Below are 17,614 nucleotides of genomic sequence, written 5' to 3'. Positions count from 1 at the left end.
ACCATTTGGTAGTGGTTAGTTGTTAAGAACTACAAACATTATATTAATATCCAAACTTTGTTGATTGCACGCAAAGTGTTTGACGAATTGTGTAAATTAGTCTTTAGTGTATTGTTGACATTGGAGATAGATAGTTAATATAGTAGAGTATTCAATTTAGTGCTTGAATTATTGATAAATAAACTATTGAACTATTAACATACCATTGGTACTCATACGCATATCCTAGTTTTTCAATAGAAGGTTCGGTTAGATGATTTTGGATCCGGGAAATATTTTAAACTTGCTTCCACACCATAAAATTTTCTAAATCAAAGTTTTGAATAAATTTTTAATTTGGGATCTATTTACCCCCTATAGATCTAGGCATATCGTCTAATAAGTGGTATCACGAGCTCTAGTTGTTTCCGGTCTTAATATTTGATTATTAGATAATGACTACCGAACCTAAATGGGCGTATAATGGAGCGGTTATTTTCACCGGCAGAAATTATGGATATTGGAAAGCTTATATGTGTATCCATATCAACTTCGTTGATAAGGGTATATGGGACGTCATCGCCAATGATCTTAATCAAATTACACTGACCAATGGTGAAGGCGTCATCGTACCAAAACTGGAAAATCAATAAAATGATAATGATAAGAAGTTGTGGTCTCATGATTGGAAAGCATTAGGTGTTGATGAGTATTATCGTGTATCTCATTGTGAAACCGTCAAAGCTATGTGGAACGCATTAGAAGTTAAACATGAGGGAACTAATGAAGTCAAACAAGCTAGGATCAATACTTTGAACCAAGAGTTTGAACTCTTTCGTATGAAGCATGGTGAAACCATTGCCGACATGCAAAAGAGATTCACACATCTTATTAATATATTGAATGCTCTAGGTATCCTATCTCCAATGTTATTGCTACTAACAAGGTTTTAAGATGTCTCAATAGGGAATGGCAACCCAAGGTCATCACTATCAAAGAGGATAATAATCTTAAAGCACTTGATCTTACTACTTTGTTTGGTAAATTATAAGAACATGAGCAAGAACTCACTTGCTTGGAAAAACATGAAAAAGAATATGAAAAGACGATGAAGAAAGATAAATGTAAATACAAGGTGAAAGAGAAGAAGTCCATTGATCTAAAGACTTCTAGTTTAAAGTCCTAAAATAGTGAGCTTAGTGATTGTGAAACTCAAGATGAGGAAGACTCCGATGAAGAAGGCATGGGGTGGTTCATCAAAAGGTACAATAGATATATGTGGGAACGAGCAAATAAGCACTCTAAAAAGAAGGATCATGGAAAATCCAGAAGGTTGTCAAATTCCTCAAAGGATGATGAGAAGAAGAAAATTAAGGGTAGAAATACATGCTTCCATAATGGCAAAGAAGGTCACATTAGGCCGGAGTATCCTCAAATCGTGAAAAAAAAAATGAAAAAGGTCATCAAATAAGCCTAGAAAGACTTATGTTGCTTGGGAAAGCGGAAGTGGTTCTTCAAGTGGAGAAAGTTCTAGCTCAAGCGACGAATCGACAAATATGTGTTACATGGCCAACAAAGGAAAGAAAAAGAATGTAAGTCACTTTAAGCCTAAATCTACTCATAAATTATCTTATTCTAAGTTGCAATAGTCTTTTGAAAATCTACAAAGACAAGTCATAGAAGCTTTTAAAAAGCTTGCTTCAAATAAAAGAATTTTCTCTCATTTGCAAGCTAAAATGTTAGAAAATGAAAATAATATGGAAGATCTAAGGAAATCTATGATAGACATTTTAAAAGATAATTGTGATGGTAATATAAGCTCATGGTTTGGGTGTGAGACTTGTCATATTTGGCAAAAAGAGTCAAAAGATCTTAAAGTGAAGTTTAACAAGGCTTTGCAACCCAAAGTAACTTTTTATTGACACTTAAAAATATGATATGTCTTCTCATAATCCTTATAAAAGGTATATTTATGTTGAAAAGAGTTCAAATTGCAAAAGAGCATCTTCTAACAATGTTTATTGTTATTATTGTTGCATGAAGGGTCATACAATTCCAAAGTGTAACTTTAGGAGACTCTTGGTCCCCAAAGGCACTCATCAATGGTTTCCTAAGTGTAACCAAGGTTTCACTAATCATCAAGGATCCAATGAATATTGGATACCTAGCACTAGTCGTTAATCTTGCAGGATAAATGTCTTGACACTATGAAGAGAGTATGCGATCTTTTTCGTGGAAGCTCAAGACATAATATTTGTAACACTTCTCTATATCTTGACTTGGTAACAATAAAGATAGAATGTGTTACTAAAGTGGTTAATGTTTAGTGCTCTCTTAATTGGTAAAAGTTTGTTGATTATTACTAATGTTTTCTTCCAAGAAGTGACGAAAAAGGTATTGTTCTTAATGGTGTAGGTTATCTTTGACAAGACATACTCAAGTTCATCAAATTAGGGATTGATCAATCTAAGATGATAAAGCGTGAGGAGGAGCAAGATTATTATCATAATTGAACAAGATTGAAAGTCCAAGTATTAGGATGATCAATGAGACTCTTGGATACATTATTAATAGCAACTCTCATATACTTGTACAAAGAGAAAAGTGGTAAGAGTGGTTTGGTTCTTTTTGTGTTTGTGGCACATGTGGATTTCATTTCAACTTTATTTCAAAAGTTTCTCGTGGAAATATTGTGCATCCTCCGTCTTCGGTATGGTGAGGTTATATCGTTTCAATCCTTTTTCTTATTTCGTAAGTGAATATTTCTTTTACCAGGTTATTTTTCAAATGTATATGATGTAGTATGTGTATGACGTGTTATGCTTGTTCACTTTCAAAAATCTCAATGCAACCATTGTGTGCTTCATTTCATATGTTTATAGAGACTTCATACTAAATGCCATCATATGTGATTTTTTTTGCCAACTCATGTCTACTATTATGTTTGCATGTTAATTTCTTTCAAGCCATTAAATCATTGCATATGCATAGCCTCTTATTCATTAGTCATGCATAAGTCATTATGAGTCATCAAAAATCATTTCATAAGTAATAAATGTGAGTTTTGTCAAGCTTTGTCCATCATGAATCGACACATGGTCACATAGGTCGACGCATAAATTGGTTTTATTTGTATTTGTCAAAAATGCTTTAGGATGTATCGACACATCCATGGATAGGTCGACCTGTGGAATTAATTTTTCTATTCTTGATTAAACGTTTTAGTATGTGCCGACACATAACCTTAATAGGTCGGCACATTAACTCACAGGTCGACTCATATTCCATTTTTTGGTCAAAAAAATTCATTTCACATTCATGCTAGAAAATCTATCAAGTCTCCAAGCTTCATCTCATCTTATAAAAGTCATTCATTTCCGTCAAATCTTATTTGTCTCTCTCAACCCATTTCATCTTCCTTCACACTTTCATCAAATCTCCTACATTCCTCTTATTTTTCTTCTTACTCTTTCAAAAACCCTTTTTTCACCCTAAGTCACAAAAAGTTCTAGATTTTCCACTTGTTTTTGGTTTATTTTCTTATTATTATATGTTGTTACGACTGTGTGACATGCTTGAGTGTGTGGGTATTCAAACATATTTCATACTCATTCATTGTTCATTCAAAGTTTTCATCAAACACCTGGTGTGCATACCTTTGCTTCAATTTTCGTTATGGCTTTAAATATTTTTAAGTCCAAGAGTGATGTTAAGGGTAAAAGCAAGGCTATTACCTCTACTAATGCTGCTGAAAATCCATTCACTTTGTTTTCCAAGAAGTATGTCAAGGATTTTGAGTTAAAGCATCAAAATCGTCTTATAGTGAAACAATTTATGTAGAAGTAGGTTATTGTTGGTTGTTTGGATATACTTGATGTTGTTAAGCTCGTTGAGCATCAAAAAATTGACTACTTCCTACAACTTGCTCAGGATTACAATGAGGATATTATTTGTGTATCATACTCAGGTCTACATGAAGAACAAGGTTCTTGCTTCAAGTTTTCGATGGGTACCAAAGTTTATCAGCTTACTAATGATTTGTGGAAAACTTTGTTTGGAATTACTGCAGACGATCCTGATGAGGTTGACGAGGTTGATCCGTTGGTAAGGGATCTTTACACTCACATAGATTTTAATTGGAATGTTCATTTAAATGATATACTCAAGGCTCCTCGTGCCGAGGACTATTATGATCCCATTACCATCGGTCATTTAAAGATGGTGCCAAGAATTCTGCTATGGGTGATGTCTCATATCTTGTGACCAAAGAATGGAGGGTTTTCTAGAATTGACTATACTGAGATTCATTTGGTATACATTTTGCTTCACAAGGTCAAAATTAACTGGCCTCACTACTTCGTATCCCGTATGCTCTCTATCAAAAAATGCAACAAGGGCACTTCTTTCTGCTATCCCTCTATGATTGCTAAGATTCTAAACTACTTTGACATTGGTTTTTCGAATCTCACCTATAAATCTCCTGGTTCTTATCAAGAATTTTCTCACTGCACACTAGTTAACATGAACTACTTTGGGGATGTAAATCTGCGTGTGTACTATTTACGCTTAAGTAAGCATGGCAGGAAGATGTACAACTTTGATGATCCTATTGAGTATGGTGATGACACAGCTGGAGCTCCCATGAATAATGAGCAACCTATGAGGGTTCATCATAATGTTATGGAAGGAGATACTGTAAGATGCTCATATTGGTGATGATCATGGTGTAGGTTTTGGTACTAACTATCCTGATATTGCCTCTATTATGACTATGCTTCAGGATATGCAGCTAAAACAAGACGAGAGACATGATGAGGAGTGCAAGTGGCGAGAGTCCTTTGAAGGTGCACAAATGGAGCACTTTTGTTTGTTGCAACATCATATGTCTACTCAGAATTCCAACTTTGAGTCCTTTGCTTCATACGTGACTGAGGCATTGGTGTCCTTACGCACTTACATGAACGCAAATCATGAAGTTATTTTGGCTAAGATCAATCACATTGTTTCTGCTCATGAAGATGACTCTCATCAGTATGAGTGTTTCTATAGGGAGATATGTGAGCTTATGGATTCGCAATACCGCATTGAAGGACGGGGTTGGCAAAGGGGTGCACCAAGAGGACGTGGCAGAAGATAGATTGGTGTTTAAATGATGGGTTGTGAGATTGGTTTGGTGGTGTCCGTATATGTTTGGTGTCTTTGTGATGTTATGTATTCTGTTAATTCATGTTTGATATCTTTATGCATGTGCCTTTTAGATTATGGTTTGTTTGTCTCTTGGTTTATGTATTAATAATGGCTCTTTAACTGTTTGGATTTAGAAAATGGTTGTTGTATTAAGTACGTATGGTTGTTGTTATTGTTATGTTGTTTATTTAGTTTGTGTGTTATCATATATGTTGTACACATGTGAGCATATTTCTTATCTTCGTAAATTTCCTCTGTATTCTCTACTATGTATATGTGATTCTTCTCATTGTGTGCTTGATCTCTTTTTGATGTTGTCAAATGGGAAGAAGTATGACGGACACATTTAAGGGGAGCTTTCCATGAACAAGAACACATTGTCTCAAGGTTTTCCATTATAAAAAAGGGGGAGTATGTGAGTGCATTATTTCGTTTAGATATGTTTTGCATGATGTCAAACTAGGAAGTAGCGTTTATGTATATTGAACAGTATCATCTGAGTCTAGATGTGCATTTTAGCATTCTTGCATTAGGAAACATGTCAACATTGTTGGAAATGGTCTATAAAACATTTGTGCATCAAAATAGTGTGTTGTGCATGAGAAACTTGTTTTAAGTGAAAACTCCTCATTATAGGTTGACACATACGATTATAGGTCGACCTATAGATGAATTTCTAAAACTTCAGGTCGACACATAAATGGTATAGGTCGACACATACGCTGCAGTATTAAAGCCTGCAGCTTTTGTCTCATGTGTCGAGTCTATAGGTCGACATATGGGCAGCACATAACCTTACAGGTCAACGCATACTTCCAACAGGTCGACACATGACTTGAATAGGTCAACACATGATTCGTATAGGTCTACCTATTGGTTAAATTTTTTTAAAAATTGCATTTGTTTTCATTCATTTTGCTTCTTATAAGTCTCGCATATATAAATACATGATACATGCATCATTCTCTAGTAAGATTTATAGAGTAAGTAAAACCTATATGAATCTAGGATTTCAAAGCATCTCATCATCTTCAATTCAATTTATTCATACACACAATCAAACTACACATAATTATTTTTTGATTGGGTGTCATCTAAATTAGAATTGATAACATCCAATTAGGTTTGTTGTAATGAGAATATTGTGTTGCGTTCTTTGAGGGATTCAAATAAGAAAACCGGTTCGGGATTTTCCTTCAAGATCTTTAGGGTTTTAAGGTTTTTGTCAAGATTATGCAATTTGGATCCGATCGAGTGAAAGCCTTGAGACTAGGTGTGTCGGCAAGGGAGTAGCGTGAAACGGCGGATCATATTGATAAATCTTGGGTTCAACAAGTTCACGCTTGGGATTGATTCAGCTGAGTGAAATCCTTGAGACAAGGAGGTCGTGCAAGGAAGTAGCAACAATAGGTGAATTGAAGCGGCATTGTTAGTGACTTGATCAAGCTTTGTTCAAGGTTTTTGGAGGTGCTAGAGTCAAGAACAAACCTAGGGTTTATGACATTTGATTTCTTATCTCTTGTATTGATACTTTTGCAAAGCAAGATTTATTATATTAATATCTCAATTCGAATTCAAAATGAGGGAAGACGTACCCATAGCGAGGTCGAATGGGGAATTGCCTAAACATGTCCTTGCATACTCTTTCTCTCTTTATCTCGTTTATTTTTCGGTTCACAGATTGTTAATTACTTTGATTTGTTGATCAACATTGTTTGAATAATAACTTTTGAATTCTTTGTTAAATTGTGTTGTTGTAGTAATCACTTACCATTTGGTAAGTGATTGGTTGTTAAGAACTACAAACACTATACTAATATTAAAACTTTGTTGATTGCACACAAAGTGTTTGACGAATTATGTCAATTAGTCTTTAGTGTGTTGTTGATATTGGAGATAGATAGTTACTATAGTAGAGTATTCAATTTAGTGTTTGAAGTATTAATAAATCAACTTGTGAATTATTATCATACCACTGGTACTCATACACATATCTGAGTTTTTCAATAGAAGGTTCGGTTAGATGACTTTGGATCCGGGAAATATTTTAAACTTGCTTCCGCGTCAGAAAATTTTATAAATCAAAATTTTGAATAAATTTTTAATATGGGATCTATTCAACACCCCTCTAAATCTAAGTCTATCGTCTAACAGACTTATTGATGAAGTTGATTCTGGTGTTATTGATGAAGAGGAGAACATGATATCTTATGGTAATGTTGATGAAGAGGAGGACATGATATCTTATGATAATATTGATGAAGAGGAGAAGATTGTTGCTACTGATGAAGATGTGAAGACTGCTCCTACTGATGAAGAGGGGAAGATTGTTGGTATGTCTAGATTTCTCCTACTGATGAAGAGGAGAAGATTGTTGGTATGTCTAAGGAGAAGACTGCTTCTACTAATGAAGAGGAGAAGATTATTGGTATTTCTGAGGAGAAGACTGCTTCTACTAATGAAGAGGAGAAGATTATTGGTATGTCTGAGAAGAAGACTGCTCCTAATGATGAAGAGGAGAATATTGTCGATATGTCTAAGGATAAGACTTCTCTTATTGATGAAGAGGAGAATATTATTTGATATGTTTGAGGAGAAGACTTCTCCTACTAATGAAGAGGATAAGATGATATCTTATGTTGCTACTAGCGAAGAGGATAAGATGATATCTTCTAATGATATGAGTGATGAGAAGAAGTTTTCTTCAGAGGATACTCCAAGAACAAAAACAATTGCAGGTTAAGGCATGGCATCCTTCATCTGAGAAGAAAGACCCCAAAGGAGGGGTTGCTACATATTAGGGAAGGTTTTATTAAATTCTGTTGAGCTGTTTTGTTAAATATTATAGGTTTTGGGAGTCGTTAAATATTGTTTCATAAATGATAATCTTGGGAGGTGTTTTGTTGTAGTTGAAATGTTTTACATGTACTAGTTAAATCTGGAATTTGTATGCATAATTATTCAAAAGTTCAATTTGAATTTGTATGTCTAATACTCTTTGAGACTAGTGTAGACTAGTACTCCTAATCTAGAATATAGTTTTGTTTGATATTTTTGTGTTAAGAAATTGACTTTGAATTTGTTGGTCAACCTTATTATCTAACACTAGTTAATTTACTTTTTTATTTTTCATTTCTAGAACCTATTTTAAATATGTTAAAAATGGAATGATAAATCTGTTAAAAAATGTTTTTTTAAACTCCAATCACTTGTTATTGGGTAATAGACAAGAAAATTTATGTACACAAAATGTGGTACACTTAGATTTACCTTTTATTAATAGGAAATAGGCTGAAAAGAAACTAGTTGTTTGTTAAAAAAGAAAGAAGAAGAAATTTAAAAAGAAATTCCTAACATATTCTTTATAAAATCACTCTCAATTTTCAAAAAAATAGTCCAAAAAAAAGTTAGAGTAGGAGAAATGCGCCATATGTTAGAAAAAAAATCATTCAAGAAATTCTCTTCTTTAAAAATGTAAGAGATTAAAAACTGATATTAATGGTTTAGTTCATGCCATATATATAAAAATAGAACCTATAAAAAATATAAGCTTATTGATATTAATGGTTTAGTTCATGCCATATATATATCACTGTCAAAGAATAAAAATTGTGGATAGAATTAACTACATTATCCTCTCTCTATATTTTCTTTCTCTTTTTCCTCTCAAACCAAACTAAAAAGAAAACATAAAACACTTATAGAATAACAAAGAACAAACCAAGATCATGGAACTCTCTCTTCTCACCCATCAGCACAATCCTTTACTCGCCTCCAATCTCTTCACAAGTAACTTCTCTCTTTTCTACAACTTTCCTAATCACTTTTTTTTATCTATAAATAATCTTATACAATTGAATTTTCAACTCCACAGGAACACACAAAAAATTGTACAACAAAAATTCAAGTAGGTTATTACCATGTAGCTGTTCACATTCTTCTTCCAATAATGCTTCTGTAGAACCAGTTAATGTGTCTTCACAAATTGAAGGAAGAAGAGCATTACTCACTTGTCTCCTCACAACATGTAGTTAGTTAGTTAGTTATACATTTCATGATTTTCCTTATATATGACATTCAATGTTTGAATTATAAGGTTCTTAGGTTTGTTAAATGTTTATATCTTATGTGATTCTGATCAGTTGCTGGAGTCTATGCATGTGATGTGGCTGAAGCTGTTAGCACTAGTAGAAGAGCGGTATGTGTCTCCATCATTAAAATAAATGATGATTTGGAAACATAATTGTTATTTGAACATCGATTTGGGACATCAAAATTCAACACATTTTGATGTCCCAAAACGATGTTGAGGTAACATTTTGGTTCTGAAGATGTGACTAGTAATGGGAATTATGTTTTTCTTATTTTTGGTTTTCTACAGCTAAGAGGGGCCAAAATTCCTGAAAGTGATTTCAAAACCTTGCCGAATGGTTTGAAGTAAGTATATGTTGATTACATCTGCAATTGTTTTGATTATGGAGCAGTGTGTGATAAAACTCGAATATGTTTATGTTTAGATACTATGATTTGAAGGTTGGAAATGGAGCTGAAGCTGTGAAAGGATCGCGTGTTGCAGTACGGTTGTGATTCAGTTAAATATGTTTCACACTTGACAATGTTTTTGCATGTTTATACATGGACCTGACTCATATTACTCAGTTTGAAATTGGAACATGGAAATGATTCGATTATGATATTGTAGATTCACTATGTTGCTAAATGGAGGGGAATCACATTTATGACTAGTAGACAAGGAATGGGCGTTGGAGGAGGAACGGTACGATCCTAGTAACTCAACCGAAATCTACTTGTTGTTCTATAAGTTAACAGGTTCTTCCATGTATAAACAAGGCATGTTCTTCCTTGTTACATTATGATAACACATGGAGAAAATTATTTTCTTGATGATCATAATTCATAAAGTATAAATCTTCTAAGATATGTTCTGGTTGCAAAATTTACTTGTTGAGTGATTAATGAGAAGATGCTTGAATCATTGCAGCCCTATGGATTTGACGTAGGCGAATCTGAGAGAGGAAATGTCCTAAAAGGTTTGGATTTAGGAGTAGAAGGCATGCGAGTTGGAGGTCAGGTAAGAAGTGATTCTAAGCCGAAGCAGATCTCTGTGTTCTGTTACAAATTTCACTGAAATCATGACAGTCCGTAAATGGAAGCAGTAATTGAGTTAGTTTTCTGCAGCGACTGTTAATTGTTCCACCTGAACTTGCCTATGGAAGCAAGGGAGTTCAAGAAATCCCTCCAAATGCAATAATAGAGGTAAATTACTCTGATCTCTGTGTTATGAATACCTCTTGTAATTTGTTACTAGAGCTACCATTTTTGCTTCATTTAACAAGACTCCTACTATATGCTTGTGCATCTATATAAATTGAATTTTGTTCTAGGTTTAATTATTCAATTTCTGCAGGTGGATGTGGAACTGCTTGCCATTAAACAGAGCCCATTTGGGTAAGTAATGGTTTCAAAAAATATTGTATTCTTATACTAAAGCACTCTTGTAGTTAATTTCAAGGAATTTGGGTTCTGCAGGACTGCTGTAAAGATTGTTGAAGGCTAATGCAGTGGTTTAATATTCAGAGTGCTTTGCTATGTTAGCAAAAACTGGGAGAAGATAATATCTGTCCTGGTAGGAGACGTACCAGATGGCTCTTAGTCTTTGATGTGAATGAACATAGAATTTTACATGTTTCTGGACTAGCATTAAAGAAACATTGAAAAGGCTGAAACATTGCTAAAGAAAACTTGATTAGTTGTATTCAATTCAATATTTCAATACAAAAGTTCATGAATCGATACCACATAAATATAAACAATAATAGTTGTTTTCATGCCGTGCTCTTGCACCATACATCAATTGTTTCCAAGCACAGACCATTGATTCATAATTGCTCCACCGATGTTCACGAAAGTAGCTGTTCACCATTACTGATTCCTTCAACTTTGAATATGTGCCATCAATAGTAAACTAATTTTGCTGGAAATAACACAAGTCTTCCAAATATCTAAAAGAAACTCTACTGCAACACCTTCACATACATTTTACTCTTCAAAACAGTAGCCTTTTAGGTTCCTCAAGCTTGCAGGAGAAATTCACCAGAAAGCTAACCAGTGGCTGAAATTATCGGCGGTAGCGGTGGCGTTTGAAATTGAAGTAGACGTGTAGAATTCCACGTTCAAACGTGCACTTAAAACCTTTCTTGTGAGAATATTCCCATTCTTTGTTTACAATGCGGAAAGCCTGTTAAGACACATGAAATAAGTAATTTGGTTGGAGGGAAAAAAACCTCAGAACCATCAGGAACAGTAGACTTACAATGTCTTCGTATGGTGGCCCTGCATGGAATCTTATGATGCAAGTCTCACCATTGCTGCCATCCTTCTCAATAGTGTAAGTTGGAGCTTTTATCTTGTCTACAAGGTCTGGGTAGAAAATATTAAATTTATACCCTTGTACAACCTTTGGAGGTGGATTGTCATGATCATAGTGAGTCTGATTATATTTGTTCCACTCATATCCAGTATGAACGCGGTTGAAATACTTCGGTTTCCTAGGCCTGTATTTGTCATGCCACCAATAAACCTGCGCCAACATTATCATTTACATACGAAACTTTAACACAAACATGCAGTTAACAAGCATTCTAACTCACCCTAAACTAACAATATATTATGAGACAACATAATAAGACAATATTTAACGTGATGAACAAAACTCTTATTGTAAGTTGTTAACCAGCCCTCTGTTATAAATAATAGAACTCAAGAATTTCAGACTTTTGTATTCCAATTCCCAACTAACAAAATATTTCCCACTTCATGATAATTCACATTAAAATTTCTAGGAAATGTAGAAAGTGACGAGGATTTGAAGCCATTTTTCAAAGAGTAAAAAATCATACAAATGACCAAGACAAGATACCTGTGAATCCAGATTCACTTCAGCACCAGAGCCAAACATTACATCTCCTTCTTCCATAGCTCCCATAGCTTTCATGGCTTTCATCTCAAAATTATCTTCAGATGGAGCAGGCTTTGATGCCATTGCTTCCTGAATTCGTCTCTGCTGCTCTTCCTTTACAGCCATACGTTTTTGTTCCTATGAATGTACCATCATGGACGAGTTAGCAAGTTAGCCTATATGCTAGATACAGACACAAACTTAGAGACACAAGATCATTAGATTAAGTGCTAAATAAGATTTACCAGTAGAGCTCTGTCCTCTTCAGGGTCAATAGCTTCTTCATTTTCATCACCATGAAACAGTTCGGGTGAAAAGGACCCAGCCTCATCTTCAACTTCTTGACCCTCCTCTCCTTTGATGGGTTCTGGAGAAAGCGATCTATTTGTAGGTTGGACTGCATAAAAAAAAAACAGGAAAATATCGTATGAAATTTTGAATAGAGGAAGTGTATAAAGAGTCTATATTTCACAAATAGTTAAACAGTAACAAGCAAGTTATACATTCAACATAGTCCTCAATATCTTCCTCGGATTTCACTGCATGGGCGTCTTCCAATTTATCTTCTTCACCTTCGGATGGTTTCTCAAGGCGATGTAAATGCTTGCGTAACATTTTAGCATGAATTTCCCTTAAACAAGCCTGTATTGCAGCAAAGTAAAACAATTCATTGATTTATGGCATGTAACATAAAATACAAAAATAAAATGTTAGGAAGATTACCTTGGCCTTGTATATGCGGAGGTGCTTTAAAACAGTCTCCCAGTACTCAACAAGCTTTGCTGCACCAGTACGCATTTCTGACTCAATATGCGCCTGCAAAGCCTCCAATTCTGCACGTGTCTTCCCCTGCAAAAGCTTCTTCACATCTGGTTCAACACTGCAATGCAGACCTCTTTGTTCTGCAAGCACCTCAGCTGGAGGTTCTTCTCCACGCACCCTAGCTCGATCAAGTGCATCTTTTTTTCGAGCTTCAGCTAGCTCCCAATCACTCACCAGTAGGAGTGCCTGCATGATGATATTGACCAAGAAATATTCAACTTTGAACATGAACTATAAAATGACTAATTAAGTGCCAAGATGCATAGCATTTACATGTTAAGGAAACAGAAGAGGAGAATATTGAAATAACTAATTCATTTGAGCTTCCGTGCCTATATAAGACATAAATAGCTGCATAACCATGCTTCCATAAACATACCAAGAAGACATGCATAGTTGCATGAAAGACAAAACATACATAAATGATCATTCATCCAAGAAAAAATAAGCTTGAGTAACATTTCTCTATCACAAATCACGCCCAAACCAATTCTCCAATTAACTTACCCTCCTATTTGGATCCTATAGTTAACATCTCCCTATATATCCCCATCATTACATATGATGAACCTAAGGTACATAATATTTGTGATATAATATGTTATTCAATTTTTGTCTCTAATCTAGGATGTGTGCCTTCTACTAAACGTGTATTGTTTTATTTCTACTCGAGCGAAAACTATATGTTTCCATGATCTGTCTTCAGCTATGACTAAGTCATACAAAAAAAGTATGTATGATGGCACTGTCTCTCGGATATGTAAAACCACAATAAAATCATAAGCGGTCAAAGCAGACCTTAAACAAAGATAAATAGTCAAAACAGACCTTTGTTCAAATCTTTACTTATGAAACCCCATATGAACTTTCCACACGTTAATCGTGACCCCCACACACATATATTAGATTGATCAAGCATAAGAAATCCAAACTATTTTCTTCTTAGGGTCTTTATAAAACCTTTTAAAGAAAACTACCATATGTTTTTTTTTTTCATATCAATGAAAATCATAAACAAATCCTTCTGACTCCTCCAATATCACTACATTGATCTTCGCTCCACCGCATCACATTAAAAAAAATGGAATAAATTTTTCATTCAAAAACCAATTTTAAAATGTCTATACTATTAGAAAGAGAGAAAGAGAAGAAGAAAGAGAGTGAGAGGATTTGATTTCATTTGCGACTGAATTATGAATTTGCATTCTTGAGTTAGTTACAATAGGAAAGGGACTGAACTTATATAGTTCAGTTAGGAATGTGCTGACTCAGCACAGTCTGTTACAAAGTTTGTTATGAGAAACTAATCTACTATTCTATTTACTCTAATATATACTTATGAGGTCATATCATTGCAAATAATAGTTGGTTTTCAACTCAATGGGCACTAAGAAATGCATACGAGATATTGTGCTAATGTACTTTTAGAAATTAAAACTAAATGATTAAAGATATTATTCCAATGTTATTCCTGAAGAGTTAAAATTCAAAACTATCAAAATTATTAGGCATGATTGTAAATGTTGAGATCCCTATTATAGTATTATTCCACATGTGTTAGTCCGCACTTCAGATGTCAAGTCCTAAGCCTGTTGTGGGTGTCGAGATTTGAGAGTTCCACGTCAACTAGAGATTAGTGCTTATAAGGCTTGGGCAACCCTCACCATACAAACCAGTTTTGTGAGTTCAGTTAGACTTAAAGCTCAAATTCTAAGATTGTATTAGAGCCCTTCCTAGATCTTAGATTTGTTATCTGGCCAAGATCTGTTATACCAGCTGCATATGTCCACGCTTAAACGTCCAGCCATGGACTTGTTGAGATTCATGCATCCCATCCGCATTGGTTTTGTACAGTTGAGTAAGGTTTAAATTTAAACCCCGAATTCCAAGAGTATACAAGCATATATAAGAACAGATGCATGATATTTTCTCTTAATCTTTAGATAATTCCATAATTTTACTATGGAACCCGAACCCAAAACCAACCAGAAAAAGCTGTTAGTTCAGAGGTCATAGCTCCAAATATTCTACATGGGTTGGTGTTGCCCTATCAAAAACCTCTATGGAGAACTATGACGTAACTAAACCGGTTATGGACAAAGGAAATACCTCCCAATATTCTACATGGGTTGGTGTGGCCCTGTCAAGGTCCAAATGCATTTTGATATCATCACGAAGCTCTTCCATTTCGTTCACTGTCAAACCCTGCACCATAAATGTCAAATTATTATGTAATTTGTTCAATAATATTGACATTCGAAGCTAGAAATTTTTAGTCACACTGAGGAAAGGATTTAATAAGTTTTTGAGAAGTGTTTTACATTATAATTTACAACAGTTAAAGGAAAACAAAGATATTGCTATTATAAAGCCAAATATTAACCTTGAAGACTGTGTATGGTTCATTTATTTCAATATCCAAATCATCGCCATCAAGATGCTTGGTAAGGACATCAATTGGCTTGGCACGTCCTTCACGCAATCTAATCTCAGACCTAAACTTGCTTTGGTCGAAATGAAACTGCATATGAAATTGTTTTAATCATCAGATTGCTAATACTATGTTATTTTAGAATAACAACAAATGAAAGCAATTCAAGCAATCATACCTCCTCTTCTCTTTTTTCCCAGTCCTGGAACTCAGCTCGAGCACGTTCTCTAGCTAACAATGCCTGTGAAAAGATAATGGGTATAAATTTCTTTTTTTAAATGTAGTTTATGCATAAACAAGGTTTGGGAATAATTGGCAAGTCATGATAGAATATAGCCAAAACAGACAGGTGGTATCCTAAAAAGAATAATACTTCTAACGTAATATAAGAACGAACTTACCATTTCTTCTTCATGTCGCGCTTTCTCAAGTGCCCTTTCTTCTCTTCTTTTTTTCACCTTTTCGATTTCCGCCTGCATTATAATTTTAACATAAAATTAGTGAATGTTAAATGGATGATGGAAATTTGATTGTTTTGATTGACCACATCATCATAAGTCAAATCAATATCCCGGGTCACACCAACAAAATAACTAGTTAGTAGTGGCAAATTCACAACTGTATACATAGTAATACCAACAAAATCTTATCTAATACATGTAGAAATTTAAAATAAAAAATTGTAACGTAGTCTACGGTCTATATGCATATGTCCCTAACACAAACATTTTTTGGAGAAAATTGCTTACCATCCTTTCTCGCTGTCTCTTTTTCTCAGCTTTAACTGAAAATTCATCAATAGGCACACCTTGACCAACATCACGCTCAATCTTCTTCCGCCAAACAAACCTACAAACAGTATGTTTGTAAATAAGATGATATAAGTAAGCATCACTCAGCTACTAATACATTAATTTCTAGATAGATAACCTAGCCACCGCATCTAGAACACAACAATGTCAATTAATTTGCATTCTTAGAGGAACCAATAAAACAGAAGGAAAAAAAATGAACAACAGATTATCTAAAAACTGCTGCTAAACATTAACCTCACCCTCAACATGAGAGATAGTAGCAACGAATCAGCAAAAACTTCGATGATTAATATTCATTCCAAGGTTATTCAATTGTTTTCTTGTTCAATAGTCCTCCAAAAGTAAACACAAAACAGATAGAGCAGAACTTACTTCTCATTAAGATTGGAGTCACCAAATGGATTCGAGTCATTTGAATATCCCGACACAGTACGAGTCTTTAATTTCTTAGCAACTTTCAATGCCTGAGCACAAAACCAAGAAGAATGAAACATGAAACCCACTCTTGAAAACAAAATCAATTCATAAAACATCAGCAAATATGGATAGAGAAGCAAATTCAAACCTTTCTCTGCGCTTTTTTAGCCAAATACTGTGCAATTTCCTCTTCGGTAATTTTCCTGGAGGATTTTCTCTTTCTCCCACCCTTATCACTACCACTGCCATCGGAAGAACTATCGGAGCCCGAGTCATGTCGGCTCCGCCTCCGCCGTGACCGCCGGTCACTGCGAAGACCACCTCTCTGGCTTCTATCCGAATCATCAGATTGCGAAGAAGTTGATTCCGATGCAGAATCATCCGATTTCCGTTTTCTTCTTGATTTCCTACTCTTGCTACTACTACCCATTCTATTCTTCTCAGATTCTTACGCTCAGTAAAAAGTGGAACCTAAAATAACGATTTTATTTCAGAAAACAAAAAAACAGAAGCACTACGAGATTTTAGCCCTAGCAAATATTTGCGGTGGAGAATGATTCTCCAGTAGAAATTTGAAGATAGAATTTCAAAATTCGAAAAAATAATTGACGTAAAAACAACGAACCTGGAGCGTAGAACACAGTTGGCGAATGACGACGGCGGTGCCAATGAATGGCCGGAGTTCGACGCCGGGTTTGAATTTCGCTTTTTTATCGTCCGTAAAGACTAATGGGCTGAAGCCCAGCAAAAATGGCTATGGGTTGTTTTTCTACCCCCATTTACTCGTACACCCTCCCCTCTGCAGCAAATAATCTTGTTCCAAAATGAATTTTATTTTTATACATGGCTAGTGTAAACTTATTTTACACATAAATCAAATGATATATTGGGATCTCCTTTAACTACATGTAGAATATAGGGCTCTCTGAAGCATTTTTAATATCATTGGCCTAATGATTTGCGGTTTTAAGCAATCATATTTTT

General features: G+C 34.7%; 2 protein-coding genes across 2 annotated transcripts; one reads left to right on the top strand and one right to left on the bottom strand.

The window, feature by feature from the left end:
* The first annotated feature begins 8,762 nt into the window (after nt 1–8,762).
* LOC127098481 (peptidyl-prolyl cis-trans isomerase FKBP16-4, chloroplastic) lies at nt 8,763–11,015 on the top strand. The gene is made up of 10 exons (XM_051037088.1): nt 8,763–8,955; nt 9,041–9,193; nt 9,309–9,364; nt 9,548–9,603; nt 9,684–9,741; nt 9,869–9,943; nt 10,169–10,258; nt 10,366–10,443; nt 10,595–10,635; nt 10,717–11,015. The coding sequence occupies exons 1-10, from the start codon at nt 8,895–8,897 to the stop codon at nt 10,742–10,744; spliced, it is 696 nt and encodes a 231-aa protein (XP_050893045.1). The 5' UTR covers nt 8,763–8,894; the 3' UTR covers nt 10,745–11,015.
* Nucleotides 10,916–17,454, bottom strand: LOC127098480 (cactin). Its single transcript, XM_051037087.1, has 14 exons — nt 17,256–17,454; nt 16,779–17,101; nt 16,586–16,677; nt 16,148–16,247; nt 15,800–15,871; nt 15,577–15,639; nt 15,351–15,488; nt 15,077–15,172; nt 12,869–13,153; nt 12,649–12,787; nt 12,391–12,542; nt 12,107–12,283; nt 11,501–11,767; nt 10,916–11,425 (listed from the first exon to the last, which is right to left on the bottom strand). The coding sequence occupies exons 2-14, from the start codon at nt 17,058–17,060 to the stop codon at nt 11,306–11,308; spliced, it is 1,983 nt and encodes a 660-aa protein (XP_050893044.1). The 5' UTR covers nt 17,061–17,101; nt 17,256–17,454; the 3' UTR covers nt 10,916–11,305.
* Between the last annotated feature and the right edge of the window lie 160 nt (nt 17,455–17,614).

This window comes from Lathyrus oleraceus, chromosome 6 (assembly GCF_024323335.1).
Source record: "Lathyrus oleraceus cultivar Zhongwan6 chromosome 6, CAAS_Psat_ZW6_1.0, whole genome shotgun sequence".
In the NCBI taxonomy this organism is placed as follows: domain Eukaryota; kingdom Viridiplantae; phylum Streptophyta; class Magnoliopsida; order Fabales; family Fabaceae; genus Lathyrus; species Lathyrus oleraceus.
Note: the sequence above shows the minus strand (reverse complement) of the source record. Positions and strands in the feature narration are given on the sequence as shown.